The sequence below is a fragment of the Corapipo altera genome, unplaced genomic scaffold, assembly GCF_003945725.1.
Source record: "Corapipo altera isolate COAL_440 unplaced genomic scaffold, ASM394572v1 61411, whole genome shotgun sequence".
Lineage (NCBI taxonomy): Eukaryota > Metazoa > Chordata > Aves > Passeriformes > Pipridae > Corapipo > Corapipo altera.
The window spans coordinates 29,493,272-29,517,666 of NW_020884875.1; the positions used below are offsets into that span (position 1 = coordinate 29,493,272).

Here is a 24,395-nt window from a genome sequence, read left to right on the forward strand (position 1 = left end):
GGCAAATCTTAGCCAATCGGTGTGAGGAACAGGAACATGAGGGAACGAACAAGTCTGGACATGTCCATGCAATAGAAATAACTGGGGTACATTAATAAAAAGCATGCATTAACAATCCATATGTGCTTTTAAGATTAAGTCTTTTTCTGTTGTATTGTCCTTCAATTTCTGTAAATCTCACGCCACTTCTGGAATCTTTTCCATTTGTTTTCCTCGTCCTCCACAGCGACCATGGCTTGCATCACAGAACCATTTTATGGGTGTTACCTGTCCCCACTAATGGAGAGGGGGGGTTCGTGATGTACTAGGACATGACCAGAGAACTTTCAAATCTGGAAAAAGGAGTGTCAAAGCTAATGCTAATTGATTTAGGACATGGATATGCAATGTTTTGTTCTTTCTCAAGAATATATAATTTCTTGGAGTGATACTGGAGTACCACTTATGTATCTTCTCCAGATTCCTGAGCAAATGTTGGTGCAAGTTCCATTTCCAAATTAAGAGTTCATGAAGTGTTTAGTTGAAGATGTTTATGAAATGTTTTCATAAAATCTTAATAATTGAAGGTAGTTATATTTGGTACTGAGGTGAATTTTTGGGAAGGAGAAGGGACAATAAGTTATCAAAAGAATCAAATAAAAACCAGCTTGTCGGATATTTTTCCTCCACTCAGAAACCTGAATAAGAGGATGGATCTCTGCATATGTGAATGCTTTTCTCTTTAACACCTAAATTAAAAAGGAAAGATTTGTGTGTTCCTTGAGAAATCTGTCAAATGCTTGATCAAAAGCCCTTCTCTCAGTGGCAAAAGTATTTCAAGGGTGGGAAAGAATTATATATTTTACAACATATTATGGGCAAAAATATTTTCTGGACTCTATATCTGAATTATGAAAGTATATGTCTGTGTAGTTGCTTCCTTCCTTCTCCTTGCCCAGTGGGTGTTGTTTCTGCCGAGTTTCTCCTACATAAGTCAAACCTTCATCTAGGTCTGAGATCTTTATGTATACAGAGATTTAGATATATATAGATAGATATATGTATGTATATGTGTCTACATATAAATTAAATCTACTCTTCCATATTTCTTTTAACATTTCACACACACCATTGATCAGGAGTTCCTACACAAGACAAATACATGTATTCCAATCCTGATTCCCTGTAGACTGGCATGAAAGATTTTTCTTTCTTGGTTTAACAATAGTGAAATTAATATTTTGAAAATAACAAGGAGGGTATTAACACTGATAAATACTTAACTAATTGTACATACTAATTTTTCTGTTTGAAAGGTCTTCTCATTGTTCTTATGTGACTTTAAATTCTCAGTTTAAATTCACAAAAAGCCAATTCTTATTTTTCTAAGTGAAAGCTATGTCCCTATAACTGGAAGCCTATAGAAAGAATACATAGACACAGTTCTTATTTTGTTAACTTCCTGCATCTGGCAGAATGGCTGGATAATCCATTTCCCAAAACAGAGGGCCAGTGAAAGCAGGATGACCTCACTCTATTAAAAGGAAAGAAAGAGACCCACAACAGTTTAGCTTGAGCTCTGGGTACTCATCCAAAGGAGAGTGCTTCTGCTTCTTCTGTAGAATCTGATCCATTTCTAAGGAATTGTTACTGAATTTGTAGTGCCTTGAATAATTTCATTTGTAGTCCCTTGAATAGTTTCATTAGGAGTTGGTGTTTTTGTGCAAGAACCTTTCCTACCTCACAGATCTGCATTTTCATACATCCAGCATTGTTTTTGGTCACTTTTTAAAGTTATTATGTCACGTTTGAAGCTACTTAGGCTCTAAACTGTGAGGAGGGAAAGCAATGGCCAGAATATTCTTGCTGTGGGAAATCCCTTCTCGGTTTCTCCAGCTGTGTATTATTTTGCTTGGCAAGACCTACCAGGAAGTGAGTGAAACTTGCTGATGGAGTTGTCTTTTATGGATTTTGTCTATTTAATGTGATGATGAAAAGTGTTAGGAGTTCTATTTAAGAAGAGGGGGGAAAAAAGTAAATGTTGGAGGGGAGGGGAAGCACAAAAATATGCATAATATAATGTATAAGCTTGGTATTGGGTTAAAGGACTGCAGCTCTATGGTTTTATACATTTCATGTTTCTCTAATGATTGATCAAGTCTGCTGGTTTTATAAGATAAAGGAACATGAAGCACTGTACAGGCACCACAGGAGAAAAAACCCACAGTGCCTATTGTTTTTATAACTTCCTTATTTTCATTATAAGTTTTCATAAATTATTCTCAGTGTTGAAATCACTATTCTGGACAAACACTTGTTTTTGCAAGTATTTCAAACTTACTTTGTTCTGCCCCTCTTTGCCTCATAAAAATGTTTTGGTTCTTGCTATATGTAGATTGTTAGCTCTGCAAGATAAGTGTGGCTGAAATTGTTCCTTGGCTTGTGGGTTTAGCTTTTTTCCTGACAGTAGTTCCACTGAATCATTCTATATATGAAAAATAGAAGTGCTGCTTTCAGTTTTGAAAAAAATCAAGATACAGCTGGCAATTGTTGAAGTTTTAAGCCTGACAAGATTTATTTTATGCTTCAAATAAGTTTTAAAAATCTTGGAAAATGCTGATTATGAGGTTATTTTATTTGTCATTTATTCTAATGCGTGTTCCGCAGCACTTCTATATCCTAGATAGGATATTATGTAATAGGACGTTACGTATAATAACATTTCTGCATTTTCTGATATCTGCTGAATGTTTGTGTTGTTGCAGGTTTGGTAAAATGCTGTGTATCCTGCCTTGTCCTTTTACTTTATGTTAGGCTTGTATGAGTTTGATGGGTTTCTTCTTTTATCTTAAAAGAAGAGAGGAGCAGAAAATACTAATTTTTAAGCATTTTCTCTTAAGAATAATATGGAAGACTTTGTGACAGGCTTCAGACTGCCAGAGGCCTGCCATTGCACATCTTAAGTGTGACAAAAGCTGACTTACTTGTGTTTATTGAGCGTATTTCCATTCTTTCTTTTTTTTTCTTTTCCTGTTTTCTTTTCACTTATAACTGTAAAGCAGTTTGTTTCTATTGCAGAGTAGTGGTTCTCAGGGGATATTTTTAAGGGCTGAAAGAAATATTTCTCTTATCTTTGTGAAGGGTAAGGGGATTGAGTCTGGTCAGCCACAGGATGTTGGAGGAAAAGTCTTGAAACCATTTTGAAAAATACTAAGAACAAGATAGTGAGGAGTCAGTGTAGATTTATAAAGGTGAAATTATGCCTGACCCATCTGGTAACCTCCTCTGAAATTAACAACTTGTTGCATGAGGGGAAGGCAGGGGATGTTATTTATTTTGGCTTTGTCTGGCAAGGGTTTCAATGCTGGGTCCTCTAAAATCCTCACAAACTGGTGAAAATAAGCTAAAATTCCTACAGGTGCAGAACAAATCCAGAAATCCTGAAGTGTGTGAGGCTATAACTGTTTATAGCAAATAATTATGCATTTGCCTCTTTGCTGTATTTTTATATGATGGATTGATTTGATTCATACTGCTTGACAATACAAGTTTAGCTACTGTGTTGAGAAGACTGGAGAAAAATTAGGCAATTTGAAGAGGCTCATGTTTGGTTGAAATGCTGTTCTATTTCTGTCAGTGTGATTTCAATACATGTGCAGACTCTGTGTCTTGATATGAAACTATTTTTAAAGGCATTTATATAGAGAAGACATTCAACTATTAATAGGGCTTTTGAGTGGGATACTTTCAGTTCTGTGAAGGATGTATTTTGTTGGTTTTTGGGTTGGTTTTTGGTGGTTTTGTTTGCTTTTTTGTTGTGGTTTGTGTGGGGTTTTTTCTTTTGTTTTAAGGCTTTCATGAAGTAATGTCCTTTACTCTCTTAAATGCTGGGCAAATTCTAGAAGTCTTGTTGAAGTCTTAAGCCTTTCTGACAGCATTTATTTCATGGTTAAAATAAGAGCAAACAGGAGTAAATGACAATCCAGAGCAGTCTTCCTCAGAAGATTGTTGGGCAAGAAAAGGAAAGAGTTCCGTTAATCAAGTAAACAATCTAAAATACTGTATTGGTAGGCTGCACATGAAAGCCTGAATTACAATATACAGATTCTCTCTTTAATTTGCTTATATCTATCTATCTTTGGTGAAAGATTAGTGTTTTTCAGAGTGACTTTAGGCAAGTAAAATTGAGGACAAGTAGGAATAAACCATTTTCAGACATGAAAAAAAGGGACAGAACTTAATACCTATGAAAAACACAGTATCCCTGCTACATTTCCATTAGTGGAAATGGCACACTGGCACACTGATGTATGCCAAGGAAAGAATAGTTTCCTAATATTTCAGAGAATCATAGAATGGCTTGGGTTGGAAAGGACCTCAAAGATGATCTAGTCAGTGTGTATCTGTATGTCCATATAAATATAAAATATATGTATATTGTGATATGCATAATAATATATATGATATATGCATGTTCACACACATATGCGTATTTATTCCTCACGTGTTTCTTTCTGATAGTGTCTGAAGCAGAAATTTCCAGGGAGGCTGCTGACATGGAAATGAACAAGGAAAAGTATGTGGAAGAGCTGAGGAAAGCATTGGTGACTAGAGAAGAGTCAGCTGGCAAATACAACTATCTGATTTCAAGAGATCAAGAAAATGTGGTGTGTCAGTTCTCCTATGAAAGAAGTCTGAAAGATGGCTCTGTAAGTAGTTAAAAGTTTAAATTTTCCTGTCGAACTGTGAGAAGGATCTTCTTATAATCTGTATCTGTAGACACTTTTTGGTTATTTCAGGTTGTGGTTTGTTGTTAAAACTTTTCTGAGAAAGAAGCTAATTTAAGGTAATCCTCCTAGTTTGTACTCTTTTCTTTATTATATTTTATTAGATGCCTTTTCCTTGTGCAATATAGGAAATTTCAGCCCAGTTTGACTATTGAGATGCCAAAGGTTAAGTGATACAAATCTTCCAGTCTGTGTTATCAGTATTTCTGTGTATTTACCCAAGACCATATTGACTCTAAACCAGTTTTTGATGCTTCTTGTGAGTTGTTTGTGAGTGCTGTTTGCAGAATCTAGGTCAGGATTGTAAGTTTAGGGCCAAATTGTACTTAGAAAATGAAAGCAGTAAGTTTAAGAATCCTAGTTTTCTTATCTGTGTCACACATATTCTAAATAGAAGACAGATTAAATACATACTATATTTTAATTAGCAAAAGTATCTTTGTGTATCTGGGCTCACATAATACTCATTTCCATCAGTTAAGGCTTATGAGAAATTAAATCGTATGAAAACATCTTTATGTCAATTTAGGAAATAATCTGGCCAAAGAAACTGAAAATACAAAGAACCCTGATTGTTATGTATGCTTTTAGGTTTGGGTGTCAAGAGAGTGTTTCTAGAAAAGATGTGATTTCTTGGGTGAAAGTTTTAGCTCATGTACTAAACTAACGCCTACAAATAAAATTGCCAAAGCAATTATATAAAATTAAGTAATAGAATTAAAGAATAGAAATAGCTTTCATGTGAGTAACAGAATATGTTTTCAAATGTTTTGCAAATTATCTATGAAAGTATTTGTGATCTATCTCTTTCAGCATCACATTAGGAAATTAATCTTCCTGGGCTCTGTACATCCAGAGGGCTGATATGCACCTAAATGTACATTTACCTCAGAGGAAGTGTAGACAAACTGCTCTGCAACTTAAACAGGACTTCAGTTCAGTGTTTATCTCCTGTCAGTACTTGTTTCGTCTTTACATCTTTTATTTAGTCATTATGAATATTTTCTCCTTCTCTTTTCGTATATTATGAACAAATTATAACGCGTTGCACGGCAAGGGTGAGAAAATTCTATCAAACTATCAGGAATAAATAGGATATTAATATTCTTTAAGATAATTAAGAATTATTTTATTATTAAAAATTTATTATTTATTTAAAATGAATTTTAATTTAATTATAATTATAAATTATTTTTGTCATTTGATATAAAACAACAGGAGAGATAACAGAAAAACATGCGTGAAGATGTGGTTGGTTGTGTTTGCATGCTGAATGTTCTGCTTAGTATTTAATAATTGAGGTAATGCTTTTTAGTTAAAAATTCCAGAAATTCTGAAATGTATTGTTACACTTTGAGCTATAAAATGCTTATCAATTCAGTAGCTATCTATTATTTTGAAATTTTTCATCAGTAATGCTTTGTGTACAGAATAAGTACTGAGTAAACAGATATAATTTGTCATAAATAAGAAAAACTTTCCTATGGTAGTGCATCAGAAGTGAGTGTTAAAAAATTTTAGACATTAAAAAACAGTATTTGTAGTATTACAGATGACTAGTTTAATCTTCGTTGGCTGAAAGTTAGTTGTGCCACCAGTGTCACTTGATTTTTCTTGAGCATAACTTTCAGCTTGGTGATTACTGATTTTTGAAATACTCTTATGCGTATTCTTTATATAATTTATAGATATGCATGTAATTTTCAGGGGTTTAGAGGATGCATAAATCTGAATAACTCTATTTTCAATTTTTTTTTTTTTCATTTTTGTCATGCAGTTACATGTTCGTTTTCCAGTGTTCTGGTAGAGAATATCAGTAGTTTTGGATTAATGACTGGTAGTAGTCCCTGGATGATGATAAAATGTGCTAGATACTGACCTTTTGTTTTCATGGCTGTACCAAACTTTGATATTTGAAATAATTTTTACTTCCTTTGGAAAAGGTTGCTAAAGCTCTGCTTACCTAAAATTTAATTATGTGCCAAAACTGCATTGGGTGGTCTATGGGAGTGCAAATAAAAATAATGGAATGATGTTAAGCAAAGGAAAACTTAAGTATATTACTGGGGAATATTTTTTGATGTGGAAATTTTTTTTACTGCCCAAGTGTTTTCCAGAGGAAGTGGTGGAAGCCCCATTGTATCCCTTAAAAAGGGACTGGACAGAGGAATGGAAAATGCATTCTAATTATCCTGCATTGGTACTATAGTACCTTTGATGACTTAGTAAGGTGCGTGATTCATCTGTTGTTTAGTTAATGAGCAAGTAGGTTCCTTCCCTGAACTGATGTCTCCCACTAAAGTTAGATGTTTAAAAATAAATGCTTATACCTCCTGCACTATTTCGACTGAATGAAACCAAACCTGTCTCTACAAATAATTTTTATAATGATTGATATTTAATAATTGTGTGTATGGATGGTTTATGTAGTGAATGAGTGCTCATGGGTTTTGCTTTAAAATGGATGGAAAACTCTCGAGTCAAAAATCTGATTTAGGTGAGATCTTCTGAAATGTGTTTATTTTGTAGTGTCATGGTTGCATGTAGTGTTAAAAGCAACAGAATAAGAATAATAATCTAATTTAAGGGAAGTCCTAAGGGCTTAAGTGCTTTCTTACTTATCTTTTTGAAACTGTGGTCAGACGAAGATAAAATGATGTCTTGAGTTTTATAAATACTGGTTCTAGCTGTGCCTCAGGCTGATGCAGCTGTGCCTAAAATGTTATGCCTTTAAAAATGGGGGGGTGTTTTGTGGACATTCGGACGTGTTTTGTGGAAATTGGGGTGTGTTTTGTGAACATTGGGACTGTTTCATGATTTATCTTCCTCCTGACAGGTGGCTTTACTGCGGGGCCTCGGGCGCTGTGCCCTCAGGAGCTGTTTATGGGGTGGTGAGGGCACCGTGTCGGCTGTCGGAGTGACATTAAAATAACAATGGTCTCGGTATATACAGTGGGAATTGTGTGTCGAGACAGCTGCGGTGAGAAAGGGCCACACACACAGAGGCCTCAGCGAGGGGCCATTGAGGCTGGTCCAGCTCAACTGCTGCCACCTAAACAAACACCACCACAGAGTTAGTGATTTAACGCTTGATCTAAGTAGGTGACCGCTTGGAAGTAAACCTTTCCAAGTACTTTAGCGAGTCACTCCACATATAATAAATAATGGAAATCTGGCAAGCTTTTTTTTTTTTTTCCTGAAGGCTGCCAATTAAATAGACTAAATAGCCTTTGATAAACAATTATTTGAGTGCTGGTAGTGTCTTTTTTTTACGGTGATGTGACAGGCTCTGAGGCTTTTTTCCTTGCCTTTCGCTGAAGTTTGAAAACAGGGAGGATAAGCGCTTAACAAATTCCACCTTAGATGCAGTACTGTTGCTAATTAGGATGATGGAAGAGATGCTGTTGTTTGTCTCTCCTGTTTCCTGTGGCTGCTTTTCCCTTGGTCGGTCCTGTGAGTTCATTGTGAGTTTATTACAAGTTTAAAAATAGCTGAAAAAGCTCCTTCTAACCAAAACTTCTTGCAGTGTTCTGAATAAGAGGAGTAGAATGGGTAGGGCACTTTTACACTGTCCAAACTGTCTTGGTTCAAGGTTTGGAGAGTTTCTTTGCTCCAGACCTCTGAGGATATGTTGTTTGGTTAACAAAGTTCACTGAGAGTTCAGGTTATTTCCCAGGCAATTGGACCAACTGCTCAGCTGAGAAGACAGAAAGATGAAATGATTAATCTTTAGGTCAGTGTAAAAGTAATGATTCTTCCATATCACTTATACCTATGTACCTCAGGATTTGAGAATGGACGGTTGGATAAGTTTCTTCAAAGCCCAGTTTAGAAGTAACTTATTACAAATGAGCATTATATAATAAAAACATTAAGTGTTATCTTTTTCATAATCTCAGACTTCTAAGTGCTGCATGATTTTTCCCATCTTGCCTCATGTGCACCCTTGGATCTTGCAGCTACACTTGAAATGCTTCTGTAGTAAGAAAAAACTTTTCTGAAAAAATTTGTATTCTCTGCCCCATATTAGTATGTATGCAAATTTGACAAAAATCCTGGTGAATTAAGTAATTAATTTCCCTTGCTTAGCTATTTGATAGTCCAGGTATTTGATTGCTGCTTCTAATAGGCAGTGGTTTGGAGAAATAAATTTAAAATAAATGCATTCAAAACTGAGGGATTGCTGAAAAAAGGAAGAATCAAACACTGCAGTGAATAAATACTTCAGTTTCTCTCTTCCTGTTAAGATTTGTGTATTCAACTGGAACTATCCAGTTGAACAAAAATGATAATTTAGTTGTTTTAAAGCCTAATATAAATGACTTTATGAAGAGTAATTTCTAATTTCACGAGTGCAGTGACAGTCTAAATATATTAAAAGTATCCATAAAGTGTTCATAAAATAACAGATTTTGATAGTACAGGAAAAATTGTCAGTTGTCCTTTTTCCCTCCTGGTGTTATTGTATTGTTTCCCCTCCTTTCCTTTTGGTTCCTTCAGATTTTCCCTTCTTGGCACACCTGCTGTGCGCTCCAAATCAAGGCTTACTTTCACTTGTACAACTGAGTGCAAATACTTTCCTTTTATGAGGAAAATCTTTAAATCATGGCGTATTTACAAGCCTTAGTCTCCCAAACAAAGATCACAGAGGACAGTAGATGCTCTGGAAAAGAGATTACTGTGTGTGGACTTTAAAAGTTCACTACAAGACTCTACTCCTATATTTTCTGTAAGGGTGAACAGCAGTCGGAACCTGAAGAGCAACAAGAATCTCACCAGTGTTTCTTTTCAGGAACTCTTTTACAGCTCCAGAGGAAGCATGGAGGTCTACCTGCAAAGGTACAGGAAAACTCGCAAACTCAGGATAGTAGTGCTTTGTTAACTTTTACATTCACTAAAATAGAACCTTTTGCAGTCTAAAATATTGAATGCATATGTTTAAACCTTTGTAAATGGATTCAGTGAACTATCACGAGGACAAAGCCTAAGGGTCTTCAGTATGAGATTTAAAATTTGAAGCCATATTGCACATATATTTGAAATTTTTTGGTGATTCAGATATTCCTTTAGAGTTGTTCTAAAAGGTATTAGTATCACTGGAAAAATCTTTTGGCAGGAAGATTCTCTTCATCTAAATCATGAATATGGTTCTCCTGCAGAAATATGTTTCCCAGAGAGATAGAAACAGTGTACAGTTTCAAGAGTAAGTTTCTGGATAGTATCATTCCATGGAAAAGCTCTTACATAGAAGATGATTTTTTTTTTAATCTTTTTATTTCTCTCAGACGCTGCTGTAAATAATGTCTGATATTTCATTAAAAATTTAGCGGTAATTCTTTTGTTGGATACTAAATGTAACTGGTACTAATTTGGGTTTTTTGGGGTTTTGGAACCCAAATCCTTGTTTTTCTGGGTGCATTTTTCTCTGACAAATCTAAGTTTGTTTTTTTTTGTTTGGTTTTTTTTTTTTTTGTGGTGGTTTTTTTTTTGTGTTTTTTTTTTTTTTAAGGCTTTGAGGTACAGCTTTTTGTTCTGTTCACACTAGCACATTTTCTTCTCAGTGTGTGAGTAATACCTGTATGTTATTAATATAACTCAAATATGTAAGCATATGCCAATTCTTCTAAAGCAACTATTTCCTCTGTGGCTAAAGTGCCAAGATTTTAAGTTACATGATATTTATCACAGGGTAGGACTGAGAGCATTCACAGTCACTAAGAATCTTGGTTTGTGGCAAATAATTGTCACAGATACTACTCTTACTTTCTTGACACTGTATTTTTTTCAGTCAGAGCAGTGGATCTCTGGGGTCTGATAAAAAGTGGGTACAATTCCACCCAGAAATGTAAACGCAAGGGCAGAGGTGGCAGATACTCGACTCTTTTTGGGTTTAACTTCTGTTGGACAAGCTAATATCAAAAACTGACACTATAACATCTTTTTTTTTTATATCTTTATTACTAGCTTGTTTTAAGACTTATGGCTAGGAGTTATTGTATTCCTAGGTTTTGCTCATCCTAGCCAAGCTGTGTGGTTTATCTCAAGTTTGTCAGAGAGTACTTACAGAACACGAATGCAGTGGTTTCTTTCTGGTCTGATGCCAGAGCTGCATGTGTTCATCAAATATTGTTTAGTCACTGCAGCATGTTTATGCCATCTGCAAATCCATGTGCTCCCCTTCCTGAACAATGGTCTTTAATTAAGGCCACTATTATGGAAAGGCTGGGAAAAGTGGTATACATAATCAGTAGGATGACAAAATTAGAATTACACATATATTTTTCCTAACTGTATCATGTCGTACTCAGGGTAACAAGCTTCCAGAGAGTACCACGTCTCTGAAACTAGTACCTTTATCCATAATCTCTCTTACTTCTGTGTATATTATTCAGAGTCTGAGTTGTTTAAAGAGCTTCGTGGTAATAATAACAAATCAAGAGTCATCATGGAGAATTGTAAGCCTATAGGAATTGCCTGCCCTTTTTTATTTGTTAGGAAACTCCATTTTTCCAGGTCTGTCTAAACAGAAACATCCACAAATCCATTTCACATCTGTTGTACTCCTTTATTCATATTACAAAAGCATATATATTTTTTTTTTAACAATTTCTTCATTGTGTATAAAACTCCACTAACTTTTTGCTGATACTTTTTTGCCTGGTACTAAAAGAACATGTGGAGAATGCAGATATGTTTGAGATGGTGTTAACTGCCTTGGTAAACGCCAGGAGCTGAAGTGTGACACGTAGCATTCTGAAAATGTGTGCATTCAGAGATGATATTCATGACATATGTATGATATGCATGATACATGCGTATATATATATACATATATATTGTAGGTATTGTGATATATATTCATGAAAATACAGTCAGTCACAATCTTATTTTCTGCATTTATCATAGATAATAGAATGGTTAGTGTTGGAAGGGATCTCAAAGACCATTAATGTGTTTCTGTTAATTTTCTGGTAAATTTTAATGCCAATTAAAGGCATTTTGCTTCAACAACACATCTTATATTGACAAGTTGATGTTCAGTTGTGGTTTTGCTTGTGGGATTTTTCCTATGCAAGTCAGTAGCAGTGTGGGGGGAAGTATCTCTTTTCAGTTCTTCTAGTAGTTCTGCAGTGCTTGATAAAGCTGTGCTGGTTAATCCCAGTGTTCTTAGAGCTGGTTGAGACAACCATCCAGGACCTTTCTGCCTTTTAAAACTTTATCTGCCTTTTAGATTTTTTTTAGAAGCTGATTTTTAACTTGTTTTTTTTTATTGCAATTTTAAAGCTTTAGACTGGTCAAAATCCAGCTGTCTAATGGCGGATCAATCCAGGCATGTACTCAGGGTTTATAATACTGCTCCTGCAGGACCTATGAACTTTCATATGTTAAAGTGTCATTATAGTGTAATTTTTTAATTGGAGATTCTCTGTGTCATTGCACAGCTAATTCAGAGGTAAATAGAAGACACTTGTGTTATGTGCTTTCTCTTTCTTATTTTGTTTATTATTTAACATTATTAATTAAAATTAATACTATCTTAATGATTGTGTTAATTAATGAATATAATGAAATGTTTATATTTATCACAGACCACATACTTGGTTTTGATTCATCTCAGAACTTTATGAAACTCTGGGCACAATCAAATATTTATCAGTTATCAGTCAGTTTGAGAGTTCAGTTAATTTTTAGTTCCATGTTTACATGAAGAAACACATGTATTTCATGGTGTATGAGTGACTCGTCAGGTTGTGTAAGTGACAATTACAAAAATGTGTAGTTGGTATACTTTGGCATGGAAAATTATGTCATTCAACAAATGGCAGCTAATTTAATTAAAAAAAAATTAAAAAAAGTCTCTAGATGTTAGGTTACATGCTTTAAGTATTAACATCGATTCCACAACTGAGGAGTGTTTTCCTTTCATCTGCAGCTTTAAGCTTAATCTGGATCATGATGTTGGAAAGAAATACATTTGCATATGGTAAAGATGTATTTGTTTAAAATTACTTATTGAAAAATTCATAGGGGTTTCTCCATAAAACTGTTAATGTTTTAGTAGTTTGGTGAGTGACATAAAACCTCTGTACCTTATTGTTTGAAGAGGAAATGACCATCAAGAGAAAGTGGTCTGTATCGTAGACACTCTTTGAGAGAGTAAATGGTACAACTTATTAGTTACATGATGGAAAACTCAGATTTACCAGGCTACATTGAGCTCTCTGTAGACTTAATTCAGGATGGTAGCAACGTGCATTGGTTTTGAGAAGCAAATATGTATTTTGCTCTAAGGCTAAAATAGCAACTAAGGAAGAAATATTCTGAAATTCTGATTTTTTTTTTTTTTTTTTTTTTTTTTTTTTTTAGGAATTGAGACATGTAGTGAGAAATGTAGGGGAAATTGTGGGAAAGTGTATTTTTTTTCCTCTTTCTTAGGATTCAGAAAAATGAATTTATGGTCTAAAGGTAACATTTATTTTGTGGCAGTCTGTGATGGATACTTGAATCCATAATGAATGTTGGGTAATTATTGTTTTCAAAGTACTGTGAAACACAAGAGGGAGATTGTATTTGTTCTTAGAACTTTTGGGTAGTACTGTAAACCAGCTTATTGCTGATAGATAACATAAACTGGCTGTTGCTGACACCCAAGCTACAGACTGTTGGTAGTTTAGAAAGAAACCCTGCCTCTTGCATTAACACAGCAATGATATTATTAGTTGAAATGCTCTGATGTTTCTACAGAAATACAACTAAAAACTTGCAGAAGTTGTAACTAACTTTTGAAAAGTTACATTTAAGCTCTTAAACAGCTTTTGTGGCCTTTTTTTGAAGGAACATATGTTTTGAGAAGTGAACATACATTTTTACTTTGTAAAACAAGGCACCAATAAAACCTGAAGTTGTAACTAAGACAAATTTGAGCCAGTAGTGTTGTGTTTTTTTTGCAATAATTAAGAATTTCCTAAGTGAGGTCAGAGTGAACTCTTTGTTTGCCCTGAAGTTGGGCCTTTAAGTTGGGAGATCATTCTGTTACACGTCCCAGCCGCTCTCCTTAGTGGAGAAAAGTGAGTGAGTGAGAAAAGTGGGCTGAGGAGGGTTGTTTAGGAGATAGGATCTGGTTTCTCTCGGTGTTTGTTTTCAAGGATTATGTTTTGATTGGTTGCGGATGCACAGCTGCCTCACAGATCCTAAATTTTCCATTCGTTATCAACTTGACACCTATGGAAGATAGGCAAGATCTTGAATTTCCATCATGTCTTTCCCATGGGCATGGAAACTAATTTTAGAACACTCGGTAGATAAACCATTCAATGGATTGCTTCAGAGGATTTTATGTCATATGACAGTATTATTTTATTTTACTTCATGCACTGTTGTAATTGGTATGGTAGAGACGTCAGCAGTTGCAGGCAATGGAGTAGATATTAAATAGTTTTATAATAGTGCTGTTTTGATATTTCCATTTGGACACTCTTCTCTACAAATAAAGTGCCTTTTTGCTGAAAGTTCCACTGTAAGAGTGCTGTTTTTTTCCTGAAATCAGTTTTTCTTAGTCTTCTCTACATGGTGACTTAAAATTGACCTACGTGCCTGTTCTCCTCTTCAGGGAAACTGTGTGAACACAATTCTGTCTGAAAAATTTCAGTCTGTCTTTTTTTGTTAATTGTTTTACTTATTCCAAGTGTTAAATGAGAAAGTTTACATTGGTGAGAGAGAGACAGAGAGAGTGATGTGCAGTAGTTAAGACAGCACTAGAGCAAATAGCCAAGAAAAAGAACCCGAAACTTTTAACTTGTGTGTAAAACACAATTACATGTGAGTTTGGTTTTCAAAAACACTATTTATTGTTCAGTCCATTAGTTGGATCCTGTTGAAACAAACAATCAGATGGAGCTGAAATAGCAGCTTTTCAATTTGAAGCCTCTAAATTTTGGTGGTTTCAGCTATGTGGTGTCCTCATCAACTGAAAATTATGTCTCAATGCAGCTCAGAAGTCTCATTTGTTGAAAGGAGAAGTGCAAAATATCAAGGGAGGGCTTGGTTCTCATATCTGTGCTAAGCTTTAAAAACTGACTACTAGGTCATCCAATTTATGTCTCAATAGGTTGAGATTTATACAGCAATCATTCTTTACTGTGTCTTCACAGTGACTCAGCCCAGGCATATTTCCATCCCCTTTTCCACCCCACTCCCCTGGATTAGTCATATGCAATTTAGCAGTGTTAGAGAAGCTGTTTCTTGGCTCTCTGTGCACATAGTTTTGATTATCAAAAGACAAAAGGACTTAATTCACGTATAACTTGCAGCTTGGGGACTTCAGTCTGTACAGAATGGAAAGCCAGTTTGTTTCCTTAAAAAAAAAAAGTCACTGTGATTGAAATTAGTATCCTGATTTGTAAAGAAAAACTTAATTGCATTTTTGCACTAGCTTCTGTTACCAAAAAAAAATGAGTTAAAAAACCAAATCTCAAAGCTGATTCTGTCTCTCATGGTCCATTTATAATGTTTATCTCTTTTGCATTGCTTTCACTTTTTAATTTTCTGTCACCTTGCTTTTTTGAGTTCCTTTCTTGAAGTTTATTTCTCAGCATAGCTATAGGGTGATCAAACTGAAAACAGCTAAAACACCAACTTGGTGCATGTTACACCTTGGAATTACACAAGTACATTACAAGCAAGGAATTTCCATGGCTTCCCTTCACTATTGCAGTTTCAGCTGCTCATATGGCATCCATCTGTGGACTTTTGGCAGCAGGCTTGTCTGCTGCATGGGAGTTTTTAGAGTTTAGAGCTAACCTTATATCTGTCTTCCCATCTCTCCAGAAGTTAGGAAACTTTTTTTACATGGCTGCCGTGAAGTGAGCTATTAAAATATTACAGAAGCAAGGGGTTCAATTAATAATGCTGCAGATTAATAATTTGATTATTTTTTTGTAACAAAGCCAATATATTTGATTTTTTTCTTTAACTGTGTGTTCTGTATGTGTAGATTATGGTGGGTTTCCTATATGCAGATGTAAAGTGTGATTGATCCTTGTTTGATTAATTTAACTTATATCCTGCCTTGCTTTTAGAAAAGTAGTAAAGACCATACAGATGGTTGAATCAAGTACACAGATCTATATTAACAAGATTTAAAACATTTAAGGTATCAAATGTCTCATTGTTTCTTACTTAAGAAAGCACGTTTAAATGAGGCTTTTCTTGCTTAAGGGGGAACATAAAAATACAAAAGACAAGATAGAAGAAAAGTGTGTTTATATAAAATAGTCCAATTAAGGGTAATATAAAGAAAAAACCCTGCAACTCAAAATTATGAGCAGCAATGCTTTTTTTAAAAAAAAAGTTTTCTCTGAGTTGTGCTAGGCTTGCTAGGCTTATGTTCTTGTTAGGCTTATTGTGTGTCTGTTACTGAATAATGCTGAAAAAAATGTTGCCATCACTTAAGACCAGACCAATATGTTCCATTAGTATTTCTCCTCTGAATCTGAAAAGCAAAAATATTTGTGTCACAAAGACAATCCATTAGTTACTAAGGAAGATATTACACAGAAGAGCACATTTAAATTATAATCCTCCTACAATAAATGGTGTCCAAGAGTGAAAAAAGAATTGGCTGAACTGATTCCTGGCTTGCTCAAGTCTGGTTTTAATGCTAAATCTTTGGGAAGTTATGGAAGACTTGAAAGTGTGCTACTGTTCTGTCAGCAGGCAGTGGGTATCCAATCACACTTTTTCGTGTTGAAATCTGAAGCTGCCTGGGCTGTATGTCAGTCTGGAATTAAAGTAAAAGGCAAGTCTGCTAAAATACTAAGGATATTACTAAACATACTAAAATACAGAATGAGAATGTAATTCTGCCTGGTAAATTTCCTTCATAAAAAAACCCCTCCATCTCAGAATGTCTTAGGAGAGGATCAAGCTTTACATTCCTATGGTTACTCATTTCCAAAGAAAAGAAAGTCCAGATCACTTGGACTGACCTAAAAGTGGGGGGAAAAAAGGATTGTTCATGAAATGCATGAATGAAGAATATTGTAGCAGATTTTTTTTGAGGCAGCATATCAAGAGTTTTCCATATTTTACATCAAAACTGGATTTAATTATTTCCCATGAAATGTCTGAGGATTTAAGACTCAGTGAAATAAGTAATGGCTGTGGTTCTTACATTTGTACTGTTGTTCAACTAAGATGAGTATGGTACATATTTCATGTCTACTGTAGGTAGAAAGTCTCCAGGTAGGTTTGCCCATGAAATCTGAAGACATCCCTGCAGATTGTGTGTTCATGAGGTGTCAGTGCTGTGTTTTAATGTGTTCAGAGAATAAAGTACCAGTGAACTCTGATAGTATTTTAAATATTTTATATTATTCTTTGTCTTTATCCTTTGAAACTTACAAGAATCTGTCATGCAAGCTCTGAGTTTTTCATTCCCTCTTCTTTTTGGTGAATTAGATAAGGCAGAATGAAATCAAGGAGTGAAAGCTGTGTCAGAAACCAAAGATTTTCAGAAGTGCTGGGCAGTTATATGGCTCTTGATTCATAGATCAGTTTTAAGGCTTATCATCTGCATGGTGAAGAAAAGTGGTATCACTTTGACATAGAGAGCAAATAGTGTGTGAGTGCCTTCCATGGGTGGTGAGGAAACCGCGTAGTTTCTTGATTTTATAGCGAAAGCAAATTGAATGATGTGATCTCTTCAAAACAAGTGAGCAAATCTAGAACTCAGCAGAAAAAGTTGTTCAAAAATGTTAAAGTTTCTTTAGAGGAGCACTGCTGAAAGGGTTTGAGGAGAATTTGGGCTTGGTTTTTGCTAAGCAATTCTCCATCTTGGAGGGATTTGAGCAAAGAGCAAAACTTAGAAATTGGATGTTAAATGGATATACATGTTTTCTGTCTTGGTGAATTTTGCATGCTTTTTGGCACTTGGAAAAGCAAATGATAATTTTCTCCCAATAAACTTTTTGGTTGACAGTTCTGTGAATGAATAGAATTACTTGTGTAGTTGTAAAATTGTGTAAAATGCTGTTTTTTTCCTGAAGTGGTTTGTGTGCAAGTTGGAGATGCAAGTGAGAAAAGGAGGACATAAAGCGGGAAACTTCTTGGTGAGATACATACATTAGTGAGATAAACTGACATGAGGTCACCAGCCTCCCTGGGGGAAGAAGGGGAGAAGGACCAGGTTAAGCTGTGCAGTACAATCTCTTCATTAAGACAGAGCAGCTGTAGTTTGACATTTTGGTTCTCTAAAACTGGGATTGGCTGAATTTCATTTTGGATCCTTTTGGATTTTGTGTGTTCAAAGTCCTGAGGCCTCCTTGGCCTGAGACCATCGGAGCATGTACAATATAAAGCTGAGAAAGTGGTGCCTCTAACAAATGTGCTTTCCATGTAATACTCAAAACAAACAGGCGATGTATTGCTCTGGAAACCAGACAATAAACAAGGGGAAAAAAATGCAATCTCCCTAAAATTCACAATATGCGAGCATTTAGTTCATCTAACAAAGTTATCTTTTTTAGAGTGTGATTGCTACTTTGTAGCAGTATTTGTATAACACGTGTGATATTTCTCAGTCTGCTTTTTATCCAATAAAGCTAAGAAATAGCGTGTGAATATTTAAGATGATTGCATAACTAAATTAAAACAGAGCATGATGACCTTAGAAACCTAAGAGAAAATCTTGTCTTGTTTCAGTTTATTTTTTTTTCTCCTCCAAGTGCATAAACAAGCAAACAAAAGTAGTTAAGCTTTGTCTTCAGTCTGTGCATATGAACCTTAGACATGGTTTTTGGAGCTGAGGAGAAGCCTAAGTTGGCAGGTGGGGAGGACAGGGTGGTTCCTGCTGGTTACTCACCCACTGGACAATAGCAGTGGAAAAGCTTGCAAGCACTGCTCTTTTCACCAAGTCTGAGTTACGAAGGACTTCTGTGCAGCTCTGGGTGCTGGCCATCAAACACCAAACCACTACTCTGTCCCTGCTTTTATTCCCATCTGTTTTTCTGAAGAGCCTTTTAGAATTTGCTTCAGTGAGTTGAAGTAATTGTAGCTGTCTAATGTGTAGACTATTTTGGAAATGCTCCATGCTAATCTTCAAAAAGGATTTATTTGGTGTTTTCTGGCAAATCTTTAGATAGCTCAGATGCTGCACTGATCCCTCTCTTCATGGCTGTATCCATTCATTGTCCTGGATGGATGAAGGTCCTGCTGATCTGGGTAATGAGGAGGAAGACTTTGGGTCATATCTACAGTATCTTTATTATTTATAAGGAAACTCACAGCAACACCTGTGGCATCCATATAATGTAGATATATGGTCAGATGCTGATATTTCTTCAGTGCTCTCCTGGACACAGTGGGATTTTTGGGTCTGTCCTGTGCAGGGCCAGGAGCTGGACTGGATGATCCTTGAGGGTCCCTTCCCACTCAGGATATTCCATGATTCTAATAGAGGGGTAGCCAGATATGGAACCTTTGTAAGCCCTCACTGTAAGCATATAGGTAATTTAGGAGCACTGGGACACATTAATTATAAAGTAATCTTGACCCCCATTATCCAGACTGCTTTTTGTTTCCTGATTTGTGTGACAGGACAAGGTGCACAGTCTTTTGATCTGGGGGAAAGCAACTGTTTTAAATTGTAATGATCTCTAGGGATTTGATCTCTAGGAAATTGGAATTGCTTTAAGGCCTTGTCCTCCAACTATTTCTACTGCAGGTCAGCAGTCTTATTGAATAGAAGTTTCAATCTCTCCTTGAAAGAAGTTTCTTTCAACTTTGGTACTAAGGCTCATATAAACTTACATTTTACTTCCTTCTTGGCTTGACTGAAGAACCACAGACACAGTACTGTGCTCTGAGTCTTGGTGGGTCTGAAATGGGGTGTAACTCCTGAAGTCTGACTGCTGTAAATAAAGGATCCAGTATGAACCAGTTGCTAGTTCTGAATGAATAGTGGAAGTATTGTGTATTTACATCAACTTTAAAAGAAAAAAGTATACATTTTTGTAAGGAGAAACATTCAAGTGATGGTTGTATATCACTGGATAAGAGAAATGCACGTCCTGTGAGCTCACTTCAAGTATCCTGGTTAAGGTTGAAAATTTGAGTGAGTTTTTTTTTTAAAATATACCCAAAATTTTAGGTCAACAATTGTTTTATAACTCAGCCTTGCAAGGAGAACAATCTCAGTAGCTGGGCAAATGGAAAGATGAGTGCTGCAGAATGAAATAACAGATGCCTGCTGAATAATTAGAATTTAAATAGTCTGAGACTTCCACAATCTTCCTTGCAGGCGATAATTTCTGAGAAGAGTCTTTCTGCCTTGTCAGGGGGGAGTGACCCACTGGGAGTGGCAGAAAAAGCTGAGGAAAAAGTCTCAGCTGCATCATAAAAGTTTCACTGAAAATCCAGTGATTCACTGGTGCTGCCCGGTACCCTGAGTCACCTCACAGGGTGGTGGAGAGTGTGGTGATACAAGCCAGCCCCATAAAAAGGGCATTAATTAGCTGATTGCTACTAAAAAGAAAGCTGTTAGTAACTCTTACTTTTCATTCAACTCCACTAAATGCAAAGAGTAATGAAAGCTGAGCAGTAACATTAAAGGAAAACTAATTAGAATTTTTTTAACTGATGTTATTTACAAATTGGATTAAAGCTGCTGACTGCTACCATTTTGTGATGGAAAGTCAATTAACAAACACAGGACTGGATTTCTGATGTCATTAACTGGATTATTATACATGAAAAATAGGTTCAAGCCATTCTAAGGACTAAGGGGACAATGTTAACTTTGTTGGTGTTGCATGTGATTTTTGGTGTGGAAAATTGTTATGGAATTAAATGCTACAGAGAAGAAGGAAAATGTACAAAATAATGTTAATTGTGCAGCTTAGCTTCATTGAGGTTGTAATCTACTTCCCTTGTCTGTTGATCAAAGTGTAATTTTTAATTATGCTTCAGATTTTTTTGTGTGGAGTTCCTGTTATTACTGTGCCATATAGACCCCTTTAGGTTGTGTCTTAAAGAAAAAGAAGGGTTGGTATGAGAGACATCCAACCTAAACAATAATTGACAAGATTTGCAGGGAAAGCAGGTACGTTTTTACTGACTTTTTGTTATTATTATTAGTTTATTTAGAGTCTAGCTACCACAGTTGCCCATCTGAGTAAGAGTTTTAGCTTTCACTTAAGTTTTGACAGTCACCATTGTGAACATTTGGGAAAAACCTTAAAAATACACATTTTAAAAGCTCAAAAATATAGAAAATAATATAGAGAAGAAAAGATAAGAGTTAATTAAGGTTAACACTTATTCTCAGATTTTAATTTTAACTTGGTATTATGATTTTGGGATAATGAAGAATCCATCTTACGATTTTTTTGGATGGGTCATTTATGTTGAAGTTTAATGTGAGAAAACCAACAAACATCTTGTTCTTCCAATGGCACTACTAACTCCTTACTTCAGGATTCTTTTTGAATTATGAAGATTTTCAATACTTAAATGAGAAAGGACAAATCCCAAAGAAAGAAGAAGGAGGTTGAGGACTTTTGAGTCTAAAGTGAGGAGAATGTGAGCAAAATTTGGAGAAGTGCTCATTTGCATTGCCAAATGCAAGAACAAATGGATGCTGTGCTTTCTTAATATCCCTTTTCAGTAGCGTCTAGTATTCTCTAATCCAATTTTGTGCTGTTGGAGGGAGATTTTGAAGACATGTGGATCTTGAGCTACTTTCTCTCTCAAGATACTTGTTCAGATAACTTTAAGGTAAATAATCATGATTTCTATACCGTTGAAATTAAATGGTCTAAATAACTGATTTGTCAGTCAATTGTAAAATGCAAAAACTGTTCAGTTTCAGATTGAAATGAAATTGCTCTCAGATATTGTCTTTTTTTTTAATGCAGGTGCCAGAAAAGAGCTAATGGAAGCTGAGAACAACATTTAATTTTTAATTAAATTTTAATTCTAAGTTAATTTTTCTGAAAAAAAAAGGTGAAGTGGCAACAATTCTTAAGTATTTTGAGTTAAAAGAACTACTTTCAACTTAGAAAATGCACATCTGTACTGATAAGTGGGTGAAAAAATGGTGGTAGGGAAATCGTTTGTGGCAAAAGCAGTTAACTTGTGAAGGAAAGAAGAAAAATAGTGGACTAGTGGAAAGAAAAAGTGAAAGACAAACTTCTAGTTTTTGTGTCTATTTAGTTCACAGTGAAAGTGGTTCATGGCAAAAAAAGCACAACAAAGGCTACACTTGCAGAATATTTGAGCTTTTGAATACTTTGTGAGGCCCAAGAAACTGCTGAAAGATGATGGTTTCTCAGACTGTCACAAGATCATTAAACTTACTGCAATTGCACTGAAATTTGTCCTTTGCTGTGAAGGCAGAGTATGTGTGGGATATTTTCTGTTTTCGTTTGCTGAAGAGTTGGCAGCTCAGAATATACAAGAAGAGGCTTGGGGATAGGTGCTGTTATGCTGAGGCTGAAGTATTTCAGCAGCCAGACAAAATGCATTTGTAATATTCTGACATTTATTCAGTCATCTTACCAGTTAACACCCTAATAGTTGAAGCAGCGTGTAACAAAACACAATAACAATTGGTAATGTGTGACCAGATACCACTGTGATCACAAATTTAGAAGAGACAAACCAGAATAGTGAAAAAGCTAAAATTTTTACAGGCTAAGTATGAACTTACAGGTAATGGTACTGCTTTTCAAAGCATTGACCAATACAGATGTTGAAAGTTATGTAGTCTTTTAAATATTGTATAATTGCTGTTAAAATTGTATTACATTCAAGAGTTTATTTTTGTTTTCCATTACCAGGAAATGTGAAAAACAACCCTGTTAATGGAAAAGAAAAGTAAAGGTGAAATGATAAGTTTCCACAAGTAGTTATGCTGTATTTAAAAGGTGCTGTAAGGTTACATAGAAGATTAAAAAGATGACTGACAGTACTGTGTATGTATGCTGATATTTTAAGTTGTCTGTGAATTGAAGTAGTGCTTGAATAATATTCCTTTATTTTCTGTCCATGGTAACCATGACAAATTAGCCCAAAACATTCACTGTCACTAGAGAACATAAATCTTTCTTTTCTAACATTTTTGCTGTATGCAATTAAAATAAACAGTTTTATTTCCTGTAAGCCCTTGTGAAATAGCCGTTATGAATCAAATTGAAAGTGTCATTCTCAAGCATGACAGTCTCTGAACGATGTATATTTTGGTATATATTGAACATTTTCTGTAAGCTCCCATAAATAAATCCAGAAAATGTCAGTCCCTTTAGTATTACCTTCATTAAATCTGGAGCAGCTGTTGTTGAACTTGCATCCAAACATATAACGGAGTCCTTGACATCAAAAACTCTTCCATGCCTAACATATTATTGTAAGTCTTTTAAAAGCTGCATTTGTTCTGAAGTAGGGCTGATTCTATCAAAACTATGGGCTGACTGATGTTATGGAAAATGGAACTCTAAACCCATATGCTCTGGAATATGATTAATATTAAACGAACTTGCATTAACCTTTTGTGTTGGTTTTGGAGGGAAAGGAGGTGGTGTTACCTGTGGATTGAGTATTCCACGAGATGACAGAGTGGCAGAGAAGCTTGTTGTGATAATGTGGTAATTCCACAGAAGTTAATGTGATAACCTTTCCTAAAATCAGGGTGTTGCCATGACTTAAAATATTAATGCTGGAAAATTGTAATCCCCTCACAAAAACAAGAGTTATGTTTCGTCACTCTATGGGATGAAATTGTCTCTAGTTTTGTGTGTCATTGCTTTTCACTACTTGATTGACTTGCTTCGAAGTCATGGAATCTTGGAATGGTTTGGTTTGGAAGGGACCTTAAAGCTCATCCATTTCCACCCTGCTGCTGTGGGCAGGGACACCTTCCACTGTTCCGGGTTGTTCTAAGCCCCGTCCAACCTGGCCTTGGACACTTCCAGGGATGGAGCAGCCCCTGCCTCTCTGGGAAACCTGTGCCAGGGCCTCACCACCCTCACAGGGAGGAACTTCTTCCTAATATCCAATATAAATCTTTCCTCTTTTAGTTTAAAACCCTTCCCCCTTGTCCCGTCACTACCTGGCCATGTGAAAAATCCATCTCCTTCCCTTTTTTAAGCCCCTTAGGCACTGGAATGGGCTCTAAAATCTTCCTGGAACCTTCTTTTCTCCAAGTGAACACCCCCAGCTCTCCCAGCTTGAGAGAGCACAGGTGCTACAGCCCTCGGATCATCTCTGTGGCCTCCTCTGGACTCACTCCAGAAACTCCATGTCCTCCTTGTGCTGAGGACTCCAGACCTGGATGCAGTGCAGAATCTATCTAACATCTGATTTCCCCACGTACAGGACGTGGACAGGCGCCCTGTCTGTTCAGAACAGCATGAACTGCTGTTAATTAACTGGTGAGACCCTCATGTTTCAACCATCCAGACATCACCCTCTCCAAGAGTCCTTTGCAAAATCACAGTCCTAAATGGTATGAATCCAATTTAAGGAGAAAAAAAATAAAAAAAATTGTAAAGGTAGAAAGTCTTCCTCTGAACAGAGAAGTGTTTTCAGTTGAATTGCAACTGTAGAGCTTAAGTTCTTAAGCTAGGGGGAATT

The 24,395-nt window shown here is 35.7% G+C and overlaps 1 protein-coding gene across 1 annotated transcript in view; it reads left to right on the plus strand.

The window, feature by feature from the left end:
- Positions 1 to 24,395, plus strand: part of XRCC4 (X-ray repair cross complementing 4) — a 139,510-nt gene that overhangs the window by 12,037 nt on the left and 103,078 nt on the right. Inside the window, exon 4 of the mRNA XM_027634610.1 lies at positions 4,501 to 4,688. Coding sequence (XP_027490411.1) covers positions 4,501 to 4,688 — 188 coding nt within the window. The remainder of the gene's footprint in view (positions 1 to 4,500; positions 4,689 to 24,395) is intronic.